Source organism: Drosophila serrata, unplaced genomic scaffold (genome assembly GCF_035046125.1).
Source record: "Drosophila serrata isolate PLE 108 unplaced genomic scaffold, ASM3504612v1 contig_373, whole genome shotgun sequence".
In the NCBI taxonomy this organism is placed as follows: Eukaryota; Metazoa; Arthropoda; class Insecta; order Diptera; family Drosophilidae; genus Drosophila; species Drosophila serrata.
The window spans coordinates 28,280-48,408 of NW_028257271.1; the positions used below are offsets into that span (position 1 = coordinate 28,280).

The 20,129-nt window shown below is 41.2% G+C and overlaps 1 protein-coding gene and 1 pseudogene across 1 annotated transcript in view; one reads left to right on the forward strand and one right to left on the reverse strand.

The window, feature by feature from the left end:
- LOC110185378 (uncharacterized) overlaps positions 1–20,129 on the forward strand; it is a 348,293-nt gene that overhangs the window by 24,913 nt on the left and 303,251 nt on the right. Inside the window, exon 2 of the mRNA XM_086839423.1 lies at positions 1,824–1,945. Coding sequence (XP_086695549.1) covers positions 1,824–1,945 — 122 coding nt within the window. The remainder of the gene's footprint in view (positions 1–1,823; positions 1,946–20,129) is intronic.
- Positions 4,388–5,333, reverse strand: LOC147642666 (uncharacterized; annotated as a pseudogene).

Consider the following 20,129-nt stretch of genomic DNA (forward strand, 5'->3'; position numbering starts at 1 on the left):
TCGCCTCGCCTTCGCCAACCATAGCATAAGCTAGGCTAAGCTAGAAAATTTTTTGAACTCGAAGCGACGCACCAATTTTTTCGTTCGTGCCAAGTCTGCCACCACATCTCGGTTTTCGTTAATTTTAATTTTTTAATAAACTAATTAAAAAATTCAACAACAATGACTATTAAAAGTATTTGTTGTGGCAGTGGAATCCACTGTTTTTAAATCTAACGTCATTTTCGTGGGTGGTATATATACCTTAATGCTATACTTATGATTATGATAATTATACTTTTTTTATGGAGAATTTGCTTATTGCATTACTTCTCATCTATTTTAACAGGTTTCCTACTTATTGTTTTGTATAGCTTTACGGGCTACACGACTAAATGGGCAGAAAAGGTTCCGCTCAATTTTACAAATTATATTATATTATATAAAAAATAAAAGCGTCGCAGTGCAATCAAAAGAATTATGCAACGCAGTGCATTGGTAAATAAAAAAAATTATGCGCTTTCTTTCCTTCTCCTTGGTCTGAGCCGCCTCTGACCACGTCAGCTGGTTGTCGCCGGTTTGGCTACGCTGCGCTCCCTCGATGGCGCTGGTGGCGGTCGTGCCTCCCACGCTTTATATCTGCTGCTGCTGTCGTGGGCATATGGGCTCAGGCGGTACCGGTGCTGGCTTCGCACAGGCAACTTATCCCACAGAGGTGTAAGGGGCGGATTGCCTCTCGCACTAATCGTCCATCTTTGTGCATGTATATTTGCAATGCACGCTGTTCAGCGGCCCTGGGTAGTCGGCAGGGCAGCCGACAATTCTTTTTGGTACTTCCTTAGGAGATGGAGGATAATTTTTTCCTTTGTTTATGTATCTTATTACTAAGTCAGTTGTGATCGGCATTTTGGGCTTATTTATTTTTGGTTTAAAAAAATCAAGCTCACTTTGTAGTTTTAGAGCTGTGGCCCATGACGGAGGTGGTTCATTTGTAAATAATAGCCACTTTAGGTGCGCTATTCTTTTTTGTATTTTATGTTTGACACCAGCACACCACACACTACTCACTCAGATTTACTTATTTTTTTTTATTTCTTCCTCCACGGTGGGTGTCTGCTGGTATAGTTTGGCCGCAGTGAACAGTCGTTTTTCCAGAAGATAATATTTTAACCATGTCACGGTCGCCATAAAGTGTATAAAATCATAGTTTAGTTTTTTGGGTTCTTTATTTGATTTGGAGCAGCGATGGTGCCGCTCCAACGATCCAAGAGTCTCTGATTTTTACATTATTCTTTAATTCTAATTAAGGCTAAGTCTCGTTGCTGCGCTGCTCACAGGCGGCGGCAGAGAGACTGTTATGTATGTATTTACCTATGTGTATAGGCTATGCCCTCTTAAGTGGGAGCGCGAGGGATATGCACTTGTAGTCTGTTCGTGTTACAATTATGCCGACGCTAGCACTTTCTTTGTGTGGGCTAAGCCATAGCGATCGGTTCATATTTCGGCCATTTAGGGTTTATGACCTGGACTTTGAATTATGTAAACACTGCAACAAAGTGTTACAGTGCGTACCCTTTAAGTACTCTCGGTACAGTGGGTATTTAATATGAGTGCATACTACAATATTATATATATACATATATATATAATAAAATACCAACTATCAGATTTGACCTCATTTCTCTTTTTCTTGACCACGTTCTTTACAAAGCTTGAAAGTGCACTTTATAATATAATTATCATATTTAAAATTGCTAGCATATAATAACTGCACATTTTAGTGACCTGTGTGAAGAGATACATAAATTGGTTAGTTATTTTACCAATGATTCATATTTTTATAGGATAACCAATGTTCAAATTCAACTTATCCTAGAGGATCATCTAAATCAAAATCAACCGTAAGTGATCATTTTCGTCACCAGCTGCAGTCCTTGATTGATGTTCTTCAGATTACAAAACCTTGGTAAGTTGATATTTAGTTTAAGAGTTTCAAATTATTATAATTTCTATATACTTTTTTGATCGTTCTTATAGCAGCTACATGACATAGACTTTCCTTTAAATTTTTTTTAAACTAATATGGAAAAATGTTGAAAAAAAAAATATCTATATTTTTTTTAAATAATTTCAAAAATGTCTTTTAGCGAAAGAACAGGTATACTTTTTTCTCTGTCGCTTTTTTTCTAAGTATTATGTTGACGTAGAGTAAGGCTTGAAATGGCTGACAAGCAAGAGCAAGACAAGTAGTTTCATAATTACAAAAACTGAGTAAGTAGATCTGGTATTGCCAAATAATTCCTGTTTGGGAGGGGCGATCCTGCTGAAGATTCTGGGGTTGAAAAAAAAAAACTACCGCAACACAGGCAAAAATATAACCTGTACTGCTTAAACTTTAACATAAGGGCCGCTCTCCCGACCGATAAGCTAAGCTTAACAGTGCGAGAGCGGGGCCCGAGAGGCGCGTACTAGCCGTTCCTCAGCTCGGTTAGCAGCTAGCGAAGCTTAGGAACACGGGAAAGGAGAGCGGGAGCACGTTTATTTGCTCGGCGGGCAGTACGCGAAGGGCTAAAATACGGGAGCGCAAGAGCGGCCGAGCTTTTGGAAGCTCGGTTCGCAGTAGCGGCGCCGCAGAGTGCCTCCTGTTACGTTCTCCCCCCGTCACTTTCTCACTCTCGTTGCAGAAGAAAAGACAGGGACGGAACGAAGACCGCTGTCCGCGGCACATCCTGGGGAGCGGCGGAAATTGCCTAGGCGTGGCGAACGAGAGCTGAGGAGCGGTGGTCTACTGCCGTGGAGTGGCTGAGGAGTGCCATGGAGATTCGTATATGCCGTGAACATGCAACTGATCCTAGGGAGACGTCAACGTCCGTAACGGTTGAATTTCGGGGCAGACTCATTGGTAGGACTGAAAACCTCTGGTACGTCTGCCCTCCAGAGCGTTCGCTGTGCGTGAAGTGGCGACATCTTTTCGAAGCGGACTGGAAAAATATAGCATTACTGGAGCGAACTAGGTAACCGATGGTGTGATGACTACCAGACTACCAGGCATATGCAGGAGCGTGTGTTGATGCTTTATGCACGTTTGGCATCGCACACCACTGGGGCACTTGCCTTGGGAATGTTCGTGGGCCAAACAGTTAGTTAACACCGCCCGCTGCAGACTCGACAACGATAGGAGTGAGTGATTTCGTTGTATGGGACCCAGTAATTGACGAAATCGGGAGCTCGAACTCGGGCGTATCGGTGCGGATACTGGACTTGACGGTTCAGGAGGAATCTGACTGGAGAAAGTATTGCTGGGAAGCAGCAAAGTGTGATGCCGTCTCCCGCACGTAAGGCAGGAGTGGGCACTAGGGTAATCCCGCTGTTTGTGGCTTCGTACCGAACAATTTAAGCTCGAGTACATTCATTTCAAGAGAGTGGGGACAAAGGTCACACCCTCTGGGTGCTGGAGCCACCCTGACTTCCTGAAGAATGGAGGCGGCGCTCAGGGGCTCTCGCAGTTGCAGACCATGTTTTGGGTTTCAGGTGGAACAATTTATCCACCGGAGTGAAAAGGTGGGCCAGCCAAGATAATCACCAACGAAAGCTTCGGTTTCCACCGGGGGTAGACGACAACCCGTAGAAGGGGGTGTTTGAAAACTGTCGGAAGTCTGAGTAGACTGGTGTGGGTTGTAAATGTATTTTAAAATATATGGGCATGCATATTACTATGAAAAAATATGTATTTGTAAGGGCATATATTGGCACAGTGCTACGAGGAGGAGTGGACTGTATTGGAATTGATTGAACAGAAACATTATATATAGAAAAGCCACACCCCAGAAAAAAATGTCGCTGCAGCGGCAGACTGGGAGTACTCCCGATATTAATAATACCCCTGACGCCGGTCCAAGTCTCGGGAGTTGCCTCTAACACTTTGGACTCCACCGAAACAAGAAAATACCAGATCTTGTAGCGAAGACAACACTTGAAACTTGATAAGTGAGGTAATGAGCGACATAGACTTAGATTTAACCTCAACCCATTTCTTATAAATACCGCAGTATCTCCTCCCTTCTCTACTAGGATCGCCGATCGGAATAACCGTGGCGCTGAACTTAACATAGCTTTCGGCCATAAACAGTGCGGCCAATTACAAACATGGTTTGAAGCACAAATACACACTTAACAAAAGTGCACCATAGTGGCGCGTAATTCAAACTGACTGACAATCGATATTCTAGCAGGTCAGCTTATCCGTTCCGTGACATCCCCGCCCCCGTGAAGCAGTCGCATTCACCACATCCAGAACAGATAGCTTCGAAGCAGGACGAATCATCCTGGCTCGATCGTCAGTCCCTACCGCCGCTCGCCTGGACACTCCATCTACTCCAGTGAACACCTCCTCCACGATGCCTTGTTTCTACTTTCCACGTGGTATGGCCGGATCGCAGATGAACAACAAGTTTCCATGGCGCAGGGGCTCGACATGCTCGCACGATATCTCCCTGTGCACAAGAGTAGGCAGGTACCCGTGTGCCCATCGCTTCCAGAAGCGGTCTCTCATCATCCTGGCCGGCGTCACTGCTTCTTTGTGGTGCACCACTCCAACAGCTGTCCATTGTCTCCTGGAGATCCGGGAGATTGGGTACTCCTTTTAGCAAGTCGTTGGGAGTCAGTGGAGCCTCCTGATCCACACTATGTTCTCCGCCTCGATCAACAGATTCTCCAGAACATGTTCCAGGGAGCCAGCTCCCTCATCATATGGGCCAGCACCTTCTTGACGCACTGGACCATCCTTTCCCAGGCGCCACCCTCAGCTGGGTTCGCTGGACAGTTAAATATCCATTCGATTCGTTTGGACGATGGCTCGCCCTGGATCTTCTCTGCCTCGAAAACCTCGTTGAATCTTCTAGCCTTTCGATTGGCTCCAACAAAGTTTTTTCCTTTATCGCTCCTCATCTCGACCACCGTTTCTCGCCGGCTCATGAAGTTCCTCATAGCGATGATATAGGAATCTGTAGAAAAATCATGGGCCATCTCCAAATGGATGGCCCTCGTGGTTAAATAGGTGAACAGTACCACCCACCTGTTCTCGATGCGACGTTCAATCGTCACGTACAATGGTCCAAATAATCCAAGGCTGTGTGCTTAAATGGCCCTCCGTTGGCTTCCAGTCGGTCCTCTGTCAAGGGACCCATTATTGGCTGCATCGGTTGTGCCCTCCGCAGCTTGCAAATCTAGCAATCAGCCAGCACGTTCCGTAGCAGCCTCCGCAAGCTCGTTATCCAGAACATCTTCCCTATCTCGCCTATGGTCGCATCGTGGTTCTGATGCCCCATCTTCTCGTGGTAGTGGTGTATTACCATCACCGTCAGCATATGTCTGTGGGACAGTATGATAGGGCGCCGGGCGATGTATGGCACTCATGACTCCATCGTCGTCGAAATACGGGGACAGCCCTCGCAGTTGGCTGTCTTCTTTCGAGATATTTCTAGTCTTGTCCCTCTCTTCTCCGAAGAACGCTTCACTTTGCGCCTGCCGGATTAATATGTGCTCCGCCTTGGCGCATTCGTTTGCCATGCTTCTCACTGTCGCTATACTGGCCGCGGCATTGTCGGACGAATCTAAGGACCCAAGCTGTTGTCCTTACCAGCCGGTTGTAGATTGAAAACCTCTGGAAAGATATAACAAATCCATTTGCAGTTACTAACGCAAACCCACATGGCATTTCTTCCTCGTCGGTGGCTCTCGTTCAACAACTACCACTAGAGGAGCTCTTCAGCCAATTCTCTTCTGGCTGCCGTAGGAACGCTGGTCCGCGTAGCCATCGTGACCCTTGACTGAGGTCCACATGGCGTTGCGGCCTGGTTGCGTCGTCTGCTACGTTTTCGGCAGTTAGTACCCAACTTCATTAGGATACTTCCGTCGACTCTAGGATTTCTACCAGCCGGTTTGGAACAAACTGTTTATACCGCCGGTGGGTACTGCTTATCCAGTGCATCACTGTTTTGGAATCCGTCCAGAGTAAGTATCTGTCTATCTCTACACTGGGTTCCTATTTCACAGTGTTTATCAGCCGTGTTCCCAGCACGGCCGCCTGTAGTTCCAATCTCGAGACTGACATTGTTCTCATCGGAGTACATTTTGGAACACGTCGTCGTTTGCGTAGGTGGCCCACCAATACGCCGTCGGCAGCAAACGCCGACTGGCTGAAGTCCACAAAAAAGTGCAGCTGAAGTGCTCGTACGCGCCCAGTACCAAAATAGTAGCGTGAATATTGGAACCACCTAACATAGCTCATCTCTTGCCGCCACTTCTCGAATCCTGTGGCAAGCTCGCCTGACAACAGCTTATCCCATGTGACTCCTTTCCGCCAAATCTCTCGCATAAGCAGGTTGGCGGTTACCATGTAGCAGCTCAAGAACCCAATCAGATCAAACGTGGTCATGACTAAGCTGAGGCACTCCTTGCAAACTGCAACGAGGCAAATCGAATTTGTAACACTGCGTTTACCAATTAAAATTGCACAAATTGAGAAACAGTGCATTTAACTTAACTCTTTACTACACTCAATGAAAAGACAGTTCATATTAATATAAAAAATATATTTTTCATTTAATTTTTCAATGCCTATGTAAAGATAGGACCAATTAAATTTAAAAATAAAAATGATCAGCCTTTCAAAATAGGCAACTATTTTGTCTGGTTGATCAGATTTATTTTTTTAAGCATTCTTATAGTCACACCGAAAGTCGAATGATAAGGATATTGGGGCTGCGTCAGTGGCGGCACCGTATCCTAACAGTCTCCTGTAGGACCAGTGATAAAGCAGATATGGTCCTTGTAGTGGGCTAGCGTCCAAACACGTGGACGTTTACTTACGATCCTTACTTAAAAAATAGAGGGGGTCTTAAAAAGGGCTGTAATAGACAATTCAATGTACATAGTAGTAGCTCTCCTGAAATTTCGTTTATATGTCATACAGGACAGCAGACCCATTCTCTTTATATTTAAAATTCAAATCCTCATAGGGATAGACTTCGGAACTTAGATATACTTTTTTATTTTTTAAATTGTTTGTAATTAGCTGTCCATTTAATGTAAAAGCAATGACAGCAAAACGGCAATCTCTATTTGCACACAGCTTTACATTCCAGATATGATGTGTTCCCTGTACCCATGCTGTATATATGTAGCAATCCCAACTTCGGAATGCGAGTGGGAGGGTAGCTCCATTTTGTACTATATTAAACATTTTAATTTTATCACTGTCACTTGAAACGACGAAGGAGAACTTTCAACTTATGTTAGTAGTTGTTGTAGTCTTCACCGAATCCCCAACACTCCACCCAGCATTACGGTAAAGAACTCCTTACTGTCTACTAACTGAGAGAAAGTTCTAAAGTTGTTGTAATTCAGGTAAAACGTATCCTATCCAGTTCGCATTTGTTCAACTCATATTTTATTTAATCAAGAAAATAGGCCCTGCAATTATTTTACGCATCCCAGTAACTCTATCAACAAATCAAATTTCGTGGTGTTATGTTCAATTTATATCCATGGCGAAAAATTTATTTCACATAATTTGATCTATTGTTATTTATAATTTCGTAATTATCCGTTACATTTTAAAGGCCAAAAGTTTGCCTTGTTTTCACAAAAATTATAATTTGATATTAATTTATATGCAAATTCAGAAAACGCAGTTAAGATTTTTCCATTGTCCAATCAATTTATAATTTCGTAATTATCCGTTACATTTTAAAGGCCAAAATTTTGCCTTGTTTTCACAAAAATTATAATTTGATATTAATTTATATACATTCAATTGGTGTTGGTATTACATTCAATCGTTACATTATTCTGAAGTTCATATTCCTTTAGTTTATTAAAAATGTATTTACTAATATCCTCAAACTCATATAATCCTACAGGTATTTCTATGACTTTGTTTCCAATATGAGATAGACTATTTCCCTTATCCATGTTTGGTTAGAATTATAATATAGAATTTATACAAGGCGATTAAAGCAAATTCATAATTACGTTTAAGCTCAGTTTATTAAAGAAAATGAATCTGAACATTGAACTGACTTTCTTCCAAAAATTTTATTACACTTTTCGGGTATAATATATTGATTAAATCCTTTTCTGTATCGTCTAGTTTTCATATGATCATCATCATTAGAGATTAGTAGAAATCCAAATTTTTTTTCCCAACACGTTCTTGATATATTCATATGTATATAAATTATAATCCATATCGCTTTTTACATGAACTCGATATACACGATAAATGTTAAAGTCGTCCTGCTTAAACATTATAATAAAATTGGCATTACTTCGAATTAACCTTGCAGTTCCAGTCATTAGTAATTCATCAACGTTTCATCAACAGTCAAGGCGGTGTTGTTGATGACACATCGATGAATGACCATACAAATTGTTGAAGAATTTAACATTTGCATGTCCTAGGCTGTTGTCAACAATTCATCGATGATTCATCAACAATTCATCAATAAAATTCATCAACGGCCGGGCCCTGGTACTGCCGACGACTGCCGTCTAGACTACCGTCGTAACTGTATTGTGGGCAGAGCGTCGTAGTAGAAGTCGAAGTCGGCAGAGCGTGGCCTCGGTAGAAGTCGCAGTCGGCGCGTTGATGACAGTGGCCTATTGATGACATGCGGTACTGCAGGGAAATAATTCCGTATACATACATGTATACGTTTGAGATAAATTAAATGAATTAATGCCAAAGTCAAATATCATAATGGATTCGTTTTTCCTTCTTGTGGTGACAAAACTCTTTCATTTGAAAATGTGTAATATCAGATTCCTCATACTGGCTTTGCAAGTTTTTCCAAATAATTATATTTTGGTTCGTAGCTCTTTGAAAATATATAGATCATATTTAAATCCATTTAGACTTTCGATAAGGCTTATTATTCAATAATTAAAGTGCTAATTGTGTTTGGTAACAATAAATTGTGTTGTGGCTGTGTAAATTTACCATGTGCACCATCTTTAATGATTCTTAGTGTAATACTTTTATTTTGTTATAATAAGCGCATGTTTTAGAGATAAGTACTTCATTAAAGGACAATCATATATAAAGTGGAAAATCATTATATCCTTGAACGGTATGCAATTTTAGTCAGAAGTTTGCAAAGAGTGATGAAGACATTGCTGACATATACATTCTTGATCAGGATAAACAACCGGGTCGATCTCGCCATTACCGTCTTTCTATCCGTCGGTATGTCCGTTTTAGTCTCTAGTCCCTCATTTTTAATGCTATCTGAATGAATTTTTGCAGTAAGTCTTCTATATACTCTACTATATATGTATGTCGGAGCGGGCCGGAACGAACGACTATATCATATAGCTGCCATAGAAAATAATTAAAAAAAAAAAGAATTTTTCAGGTTTCCACCGGATCTTCATTAAATTTGAGATAAAGCCATTATTCTCAAATTTCGTTTTTAATTTTTTTTTTTTTGTAATTGACGACTACCTCGTATAGATGCAATAGAAACCATCGTTGGATATAAAGGAAAATGCAACACTGTAACCAACGTTGGAAAGCCCACGATTTTGCCATCCTCATACATAGGTAGTCCACGCCACATGCATGAATATGCTCAAGATTCCATGGCATATGTTCGTTGCTACGGCCGTCCAGATTTATTTATCACCTTCACATGAAATCCAGCTTGGAACGAGATAGTACAGCTGTTATTTCCTGGACAATCATATAGGGATAGGCATGACATCACAGCCCGTGTTTTCAGACAAAAGCTCAAGTCACTGATGGATTTTATTGTGAAACATGGAGTTTTTGGATCTGTGCGGTGCTGGATGTATTCAGTAGAATGGCAGAAGAGAGGATTGCCGCATTCGCACATACTGATTTGGCTGTATGATAAAATTACTCCAGACGAAATCGACGATGTTATATGCGCTGAGATTCCACGGGCCGAGGTTGATACGGATTTGCATGAAGTTGTCATCAAGAACATGATCCATGGCCCATGTGGTACCCTCAACCCATGTTCACCATGCATGGTAGACGGGAAGTGTTTCAAGCGATATCCTCGAGCATTTACAGCCAACACCGTAACAGGGGACGATGGATATCCTCTGTATAGGAGACGGTCAACTGAAGATGGAGGGACTTCGGCAAATTTAAACATGAGAATTGGTGATATTGAGGTAGACAATCGTTGGGTGGTTCCATACTCACCACTATTGTCAAAATCATACAAAGCGCACATCAACGTAGAATATTGCAGTTCCGTGAAATCGATTAAATATAACTGCAAGCAAGTGAATAAAGGCAGCGATATGGCAGTTTTTGGTGTTCAGGAGAAAATGGTGACAGCAATGCAGTACGAGTTGTCGATGAAATCTCTCAATACCAGGTTGGAAGATACATAAGCAGCAACGAGGCTGCATGGAGAATTTTTTAGTTCCCAATTCATGAACGCTATCCAGCTGTAGTTCACTTGGCAGTCAATTTGGAGAATGGTCAACGTGTCTATTTCACAGAAAGAAATGTGCAAGAAAGAGTCCTGAATCCGCCAGCGACAACTCTGACTGCCTTCTTCACCTTATGCCAGGAAGATGATTTTGCCAGAACCTTGATGTATTCAGAAGTGCCCTCTTAACCATAATATGCCACAGAGAAACGTGGCAGGGTACAACAGGGTACTATCTTACGAACCATTTCGTAATCTCATTATTTCATGATGCGCAGATCGCGCGCTAGCTCTGTCTCTCTCACTCCTCTACGGAGGATCAATAAAAGAATTTATCAACGATAAATAACGATCCTAATCAGGATAATGACAAATTTTTATCAAATTATGGCATTGTACATACATCCCGAACTAATAAAATTGTATTAATATTAATAAGATTTTCCAAATAATTTATTAGTTTTAAAGAAAATCAACTATTGTATTCTTAATGAATGAAGTTGACTATGTATTTTCATTTCATTCCCTTTTTTTTTTGAGTTTATTAATTATGGTGCGGTTTTAGACTAAGTTTTATGCGATAAGCAAGTTCATCTAACTGCCGATACTATTAAAACGTGCGGGCAGTAAGAAAAGAAGAAGCCTGATGTTCCATGTATGTTGCATTTTCGGCTGTAAGTGTGATCTTAAAGCTTTTAATTTGTAAAGAAGATCATTATACTAGGTATGATTATATGCAGATAATAACAACTGAAGGCGCTTTTACAATTATGATAATAATATTAATATTCAGTTGAACTACCGATCTATTCATTAACATACCGGCTCCCCCTCAGTTAATGGAAGAATAGCGCGCTTGTAGATCTGTCTCCCAAATCCCTCCAAAATGGGGTGCAGAAGGCGGGATGAAATGCATGTTAATTTTGTGACTTTACAAGAAGCTCAAAATCTTTTTATCCTGACTTTGGGTAATTGCGATCCATTGCATTTTATCTATGTTTCATAAAAAGTAGAGCCATTGTCCGGATATAAATCTACAATGGGCCCACGTCGAGACCAAAAGTGTTTGAAAGCGGCTATAAAAGCAGATGTCAGATCCCTTACAAATTCAATATGAATTGCTTTGTAGTTAGGCAACGAAAATTGCATACCAAGATTTGCAAAATTTTGGTGTCCGACCTTTCAATACTTTGATCATCACAGATCCAACATAATCCAAGCCAGTGTGGAGAAAACATCGAGCGGGTTAGACTCGAAATTAGGGTAAGTCAGCCATATCTTAAATATTTATGTGTCTTCGCTTCAAGAATCAAGTTCTGCAAATTAAATTTAGCTTTGAAGATTAGGTTTCGGGCATCTAGAATCCAATATAATTGGCGTAGACGGTGAAATGTGTTTTCGACTCCAGCTTGTAGCGATGCAGAATGTTGTTATCGAACAAGCAATCCGACAATTGGAAATTTCTAAGGCTGGATGCAGGATGATTGGCGTCATAATTAGCCATCGAATTATTTATGCGACCACCAACACCCATTACTATCTGCTCGTCAAGAGAGGACTGTATCTGATTAACTTTGACTTCTTGGTTAACGGTTGTCTGGCACTTAACTTCAGAACTCCTTCTGAACGTAGGTAAATATCCTAGATCGTGCAAATTGTAATTCCCATCGAAAGTCGATTCCTTCTACTAAGCCAAACGAAACAAAAGCAGTAGCTGAGTATCCTCAATAAACGACACCATGAGGAAGTTTTGTTGATCATACAGGTTAGCGTATTTCCGTCATCAGAAATGTGAAGATTAACCTTGGTTTCGGCCTTTATCTCTAAGCATGCCTGTTCCTCAACGACGAGGTCATTCAGAAGTATTCCTCGCGATGCGAAGTCTGCAGGATTATCCTCACTTCGAATATGTTGCGTACAGCTTCGTGGACAACCCTCTAAAATCGTATCAGTGTGTTTGCAAACATATGTGTTTAAAATCCGTGGAAATGATGGTAGCAAATGCAGGACTATTTTAGAGTCTGACAAAGATTCATCTACATCTTTCATCTTTCTTGCGCTCTCGATTTGGGTTAAAGTTTGCGAATAACCACCGGGGTTAAATTAAATCTTCTATTTTGTGTACAACATCTCCCCGGTCACTTCGCGTGTGCACGCAGCTATTCTGATTTGTGTATTTAATTGGTTTTATTTCCCAATTAAGTTGTGCTGCTAGTGTTAGCTTTTGCATATTTTGCCTTCCTTTTTGTGCTTTCTTCGTTATGCTTTCGTTTGCGTTTTTGTGTTCTATCTCCCACGCTGTCTCGCTTTCGTTGTGCCGCTGCACTTCTTATCTTTTAACTCTGTTTTTTTCTCAAGTACAGGTACAGTGGAAAGTCTTAATGTCCGTTAATATTGTCTGTTTCGCCAAAACCTGGTCTATTTCTGCAGGTGCCAACATGTGCGACAACATCATGCGTGCCAAGTACATTGGTGTTGCAGCTCGGACGGTGAACGTTGTTAATAAAAACATCGGCTTGCGCTACTGCTCCGAGGCCTCGCGACAAATCAAGGGCAGTAAAACACATGAAATGTTTTTGGCGCTAAACACCTATTTTAATAGCCTTACGCTATCAAATTTTTCTTTGAGGGCAAAATAAAAAACTCTTTTGGTGGGCAGCATGTAGGAGAATGCCAACTACCCACAACAGGCTCTGTGCAGCGGTCTCCCTCGGCCCAGCCCTCGATTTCAGTATTAAATCCAAGGATGCTGAGATCGAGCGCAAGAAAAGATTTGGTGCCCGAATGTGCAGCGGGAATGCCCGTGCTGCCGGTAATTTCCATTTTGTCCCGTGGAGGGTCGCAAATATTGACCCCTCAAAGTCCCGTGTATACCGATATATCTGCCCAGGGTGTTAGGCCCGGAATACTGGCCGACAATGGCACGGCAAATAACCAATCTGCCTTGCCAAAAGCCCTTATAGCGGTTCCACCGACAAAACATATTTTTGTTTAGTGGCTCTCCCCTGATCAAACATCGGAAGATGTTTTAGACTTTATACAAGGCAACACCAGAGCCGATAAAACAAAGATTAAGGTGGAAAAAATTAAATTTTCTTACGGTAGGGAAGTTTTATCTTTTAAAATAAATTTCCCTAACGAACTCTTTAACACCATTTGATCTACCAACTTCTGGCCACGGTACGTTGTTGTTAAGGAGTTCAAAGCGAAGAAAAAGAAAAGCGGCCTGTAGGAATAACTCTTCCCAGGTCTGATCATGCCACTGCGCCTTCTACCTCTTCCAATCCCGACCCAAAAAACTAACCTACTCCCTAAGTATTTCATATCAAAATGCAAGAGGCTTACGTAGTAAGCTTCCTAACTTGTATTCTTTCGTTTGCTTCTGAGGTTAGTGTGCTTAAAAAACCTGGTTAAAGGCGTACATTCTGAGCATTCCAGCTGTGTGGAACCATCTTTCCACTATTCAGATGGTTTCCAGTTGACTTTTGGATAGAGACCAGTTGGTAGTCCTAGGTTATTTTAGTACCCTAGTGCTATTTGGTGCTCAAATAATTCCACCAATACTCTGCTAACTTCTACACATCAACCATGTGCGAAATTCCTTATAGCGCTTGCTCGATCTTTGTTTCGTCTCTGATCCTGCGAGAGTCAGTTTAGCCAGGGTGGCGCCTCTCGATGTGACTCTTGATATTGTGTCTGACTTACAGAATATATCTGACCGTCCAGACAAAAAAGTCCTCTGTTTTTGCAAGGACTTTGAACGGCTGAATAATTTGGTATACGAGTTCAATTGGTCCAACCAATTCATGTACACTGACATGGCAGTTGCCGCGGATTTTTTGTACAATGCCATGAATTAATTTTTTACTGAATGTGTTCCATTATACTATCCGCCAAGCTCGAATAAACCTCCGTTGTTATTAAGAGTTGAGTTGAGGTACATGCTAAATTTAAATTTACCGGTTCTTAATTTACCCTTTCATCTTATTTATCAGATGTCAAACTTTATAGTGCTAAACACGGAGTGGTTTAAAATTGTTAACTCGTTGCAGGGTCCAGTTCTCATAGGACCCAAAACAGTTTTATAATTTTGTTAACACTAAATGTAAGCCTAAAACAATCCTTCTTGGCTTTTATTTGAAAATATCAGGCAATAGCCGATCTATTTTGGAAGATTTTTCAAACAACTCTCCGTTTAGATCTTCATCGTGACAAGCCAGTTTATTCACCAGGTCCCGACGGAACTTTTGGCTGTGTGCTTAGATATTGTGCCGACGCCTTTTGCTATCCCCTTCTAAAATTTTTTACCTTACCTCCCACTACCCCCCAATTTGGAAGGAATCGTTTATTATTCCTCTCCACAATAAGGTAGCAAATTGGACGCCAAAAATTATAGAGGAATCTCTAAGTTGTCGGCTATTAGATCAGTTATTTCTCCATGTCAGCATGGTTTTATTAAGCGAAGATTAACAACAAATCTTTTGAAGCCCTTTTCCTATATTGTAAACGGCTTCCATAATAATTTTCAGACAGATGCAATCTATACTGATTTCAGCAAAGCATTTGACTTTGTTAACCATTCTCTCCTCGTAAGAAAACTTGATTTCATGGGTTTTCCAATTGATCTTCTTAATTGGATCTCAAGTGATCTTAATGACGGAACGCAAAAGGTCCTTTTTAATAATTATTTATCTAATGTTCTAAGGGTTATTTCTGTCTTCCCCCAAGGGAACCATTTGGGTTCCTTATGGCTTACATTATTTATAAATGACCTGCCCAAAGTCTTGACTAACTCCAGAGTGCTTATGTACGCTAATGACGTCAAGCTTTGCTTGCAATACAAGGACGTCGTCTGCCAGTTAGGTTGAATAATGATTTTCAAACATGGTGCCGTGTAAATTTATTAAACTTAAGTGGCTCTAAATGCAAGCTAATGACATTCTCTCGTACCCAAGCTTGCAACTAACACGCTAAACTGCTGCTCCTTAAAAAGAATTAACTCAGTTGATGATTTGGGAATCCGCTTGGACCCTATACTTGAATTTATCGATCATATTTCGTCTATGGTGAATAGAGCCAGGAGTGTGCTTGGATTTATTAAACGGTGGTCGAAAGATTTCAATGATCTCTATGTTACTAAATCCTTATATATTTCTTGCGTTTGAAGCCCTCAGTACAGCGTCCATAGTACGCGCATCGGGTCGGTTAAAAATTACTTTTCGCTCTACGCGGTTTAAATTGGGATGCAAATCAAAGATTACCTTCCTGTTCAAATAGACTCCTCTTAATAAACTTACCGTTCTTAGCCAATCGTAAACCGTTGCTAGGAATAACCTTTGTTCACGTCAGAAGGCCCTTCGCGGCGGCCGCGGCGCCGCCTCTGTCCACCGAGCCTCCAAAGCCTTGGCCGCTCTTGCACTCCCGCAAGTCGGCTCTTCGAGCACTGCTCATCGGGCTAGTCTAAGCGCTCCCGCGCCCACTCTTCGATGTTCGCGAACGCCCGCTCCCGAATTCCCGAGCTTCGCTCGCTGCTAAGCGAGCTGAGGGACGGCTTGTTCGCGCTCCACTTCTCGGGCCCGCTCTCGCACTGTTAAGCGTAGCTTATCGGTCGGGAGCGCGGCCCTTACATTTAAGCTATTTAGTCTTATGTATGCAGCGCAATAAAGCTGACCATTTGATTTGCCCACGACGCCCCCGTCTTTTACTTTTCACCTTCGCTTGCGACGTGGGAATTTCCATTGGGCTACATTTGACAAGACAGGATCTTCAGCGGCAGGATCGCCCCCCTACAAACAACCTTTAATTATAACCTTATCCATGGTGACGTGACTTTTAGAGTCAGCTCAAATTTCACTTACCATGTAGAAGTTCTTGATCCTATATACCATTATATATATACCGCGACTGTGGAACCTCCTTTGAACTGCATGAACCTTTTTGAGTCGTATGTACAAATAATAGTCTCCAACGTAGATAATCTTCCGAAATTAAATCATTAATACTAACACACTTAGTAAACATTCAAGCAGCATGGCAGCACGTCTGTAGTCAATTTCCTTGTATTCTGTTCTATACTACTAACACCTAACACCTAACCTAAACAGGCACGTGCCTGGTGTCATACGGGCCACTTCAGTGTACTGACCGTAGTGCATTAACGTCCATATATATATAATACGAACTGTTGCCATCGTGTACATAATTGGGGAACTAATACCTCATTCCATTCGACAGAATTTAGACAGTTATCTTGAAAGAGAATCTTTAGTAACACAGTTGTGGGCGCAAGCAATATCGTAGATCTTGGCCAGTTCAGAAATCAACGTGCTGTTGCTTAGAGCTGTTTGTAATTCTAGGTGTTTCTAGCTTCAAGAAGAGAGAGTCCGCTTTTGGTTCCTAACATTGTCCCAAAACTTACAAATCGAACAGCATTTTTTTTGTTCCAAACCGTCACAAGGATACTGGCAATTCTCCTGTGGTATGGGGTTTAAGAGAGGGCAGCAGTTTGAGCTCCACTTTGAAGGTTTGAATTGAGCGCATTGAGATCCTTAATTTTATCGCAGCCAGTCGGAATGTCACCAACATAAGATTCTCTGTGAAGAACGACAACAGCATTTGGATACAATTCAAACGGCTAAGAACGACGTTAAAGCTAATCCGTATGTGACGGTCATCAAAGTGTAGTGTTTCAGTGTAGGTTTCTCCTCCTTTCTTCAAACTATACGTTGATACTGCGTTTGCTCGTCTGACACCAAATTGCCTCTTAACATCTTTTTGATGTCAGCGCAAAATACATAAAGATGCAAATGGAAACGTAGGCATAATCCAATTAAGTCCCTTTTAAAAGATGTGCCTATGTGCAGTCGCGAATTGACCCTTGGAATCCTTTCCGGAGCCGTCAATTACCACTCGGCATCGTGAAGTAGTGCTCTGGCTGCATGGTGGGCCAAGTAATTGCAGCATGCTGGATCCTCGTCCACTTCATCATCAGGTATCAGGTGCAGGGAAATGGGGCTAATATTCCCTCATATAATGAGTCAGAACAGAGGAGAATGAGGCACGATGGCTTATATCCTGGGATTGAGCTAGAATGTCGACTGCCTTATCAGAAATCTAGGAAGATTCACCAATCCCAGAGACTAGTGTGTGATGAGACTGAGGTGGACGGTACGGATGGGTCTTGATTAACATGCAACAATGAATGGTGTTTCATTTGACAATATCTGCAGTGCGTTGACTTGCATTGCTGCAAACTATGCCAAGCAGTTAAGGCACAGGTGCAACTTCTTTTCTTCTCTACATCGAAGATTCAGATTTGAATTTAAAAATCGAGAACATTTTGGTAAGTAATGATTTGCGGATTTGCGCGTAGTGGCTCCAGAAATTGAACGCTATAAGAGAGTATCAGGGTAACGAATGCAAAACACTGCGATACACCGTTACGCACAGTAAAGTCAATCCCAGATTTTATGGGCTTACAAGACGAGTATGTGGCATGGAGGCAATATTAAGCTATATTAGGCAATATTATTAATTAGGCTGCTCCTATGCAGACAAAACATCCTTGATCGGTCCGTCAAGGGGACCAGAACCAAATGCAGTATTACAATGAGGTCGAACGAAAATACTGAATTCGGCAAGGGTCAAAACTATACGCCCGAAAAACAAGAGAAAAACTTAATGGCCCATCGAGACCTAGAACAAAATTCCAACTTTGTTAAAAAGCCACGTAAAAAACAAAGCAATGAATCTTGGCGCAAACAGATCAACTGGGGAAACCAAAACAATTCAGGTCAGTTCCCAGAACAAATAGACTTAGATCCGTTGTCCTCTAAATTCATTATATTGAATTGATTATCTCGCCTTAAGGGCAGATAGCAACGGAGAGAAGTTCTCCCATCATATAGCTTACTCTGGACAACTCCAGAGTGCTGGCGAGACGGCGAGCATCGTCACCCCCTACACCCTCCGCGACTGCTGTGGTGGTTACTCCTCTGTTACCGTATCCAGGTAAATAAGAAAATCTCCAAGGGTGTTTTTTGTAACTAAGGTTTTAGTTATTTGATGGGTTTGGGGCAGCATGTAGCGCCGCTCCAAAATTTAAGAGTTTCTCGGGTTTTTGGGAGCAGCGAAGGTGCCGCTTCAATCATATATAAAACCATGATCTTATCCTAATTATCATTTTTTTTTTTTTATTTATTTATTTTATTTTATTTATTTACAAAAAGGCTTAGCAAAGATCTGTCATTATTAACAAAAACGAAAATAATAAAAAAAAAACAAATACCGTTCCATTAGCTCCGTTAGGAGCCAAGCGCTTTAATCGCTTAGGTTGGTGCAAGAGGGTAGATGCACATACTTGAGTCCAAATGAATGTGGGGCTCGCATGCAACAAGGCATACCGACAAGATCGGATTTCGGACACTTGGGTGAATTACTGGATTTATTTATATGTGCATCAATGTATGAAGTACAGTGAGCATTTGATATATGTGCATAATCTCCCTCCTTTTGAAAAAAAACGTTATATAGTAAAGTTATTTTCTAATGTTTATAGTTATTAAAGAAGAGAGTTTAACTATAAGTTTTGATAAGACGTGCAAAAGTTATGAAACATTAAAAGTTCAAGAAAAGTTTTAGAATTCTTAACATTTATGACCCTTTCTATGTAGTATCTCACTGATTTGTGCTGCACATGACTGATATACGGAATATTTGGACTGCAGCAGAGGCAATGTGCTGAGGGATCCTTCTAGGGTAATTAAGTCAGAGAATGTCAAATACTCTTTGAATTTGTCGACGGAAGATCCCTCCCTTGAGGATTGGACAACGCTGAGGCAGTTCTTCCCTTCGAACTTGCGGACTTGGGTGCTGGCCTAGCGCGAGCCGGTAGCGGAGTGGATGGGTTAGCTTTGGATTCTTTTCCTGGCGCAGATGTCGGTTTTGTGTTTCCCTCGATGGGCATGCTCAGTTATGCTCTGACGAAATCGAGGACGACTAGGTGACGCGCCGCCAAACAGAATAGAAGAACTGCGACAAAAACTGTACTAGGATAAACAATTCAGTCCGAATCTCAATTCAAGTTAAGCTTGAAGTTAACGCACCATGAAAATTCGGAATAGCGTCCCCACTGTTACAATAGTTAAAAAAAAAAAAATTTGCTAGGAACCCAAATGAATTACCCAAACGAAAAAATAGCCTTTCTTTATAAAAAGAAAAAATAAATTAGCTAGAAACCCAAATAAAAAATTAGCCAAATGAAAAAATATATTTTTTTTTTTTCAAAAAATTAAGCTAGCAAGCCAAAATTTAGCCAAAAAAAGAGAAAAAATAGTAGCAGACAATCGGCTAAAATCTGTGGGAATCAGCTACAAAGGCGTAAAGTTAGCTAAAAATAGCTCCAAAATTGGCTAAAAGCCTAAAAGTAGAAAATACAAAATATATTTGAAACTTGGAAAAAACATGGAATTAGCTATACGCCTATGGAGCGGATTACTTGACAATTGATTGCAATCGGCAGCTTTGCCTCGATGTGAACACGAAAACAAAAAACACGCCAAATAACAGAAAAATCACCAAAATAGCAAATGAGTGTGTAGGTTGTTAGGCAGTAATTAAAAATTATTTGGATAATTTAAAATCCTCAGTCCTGGAATGTATGAGTGCAGGTGCTTGTGCACG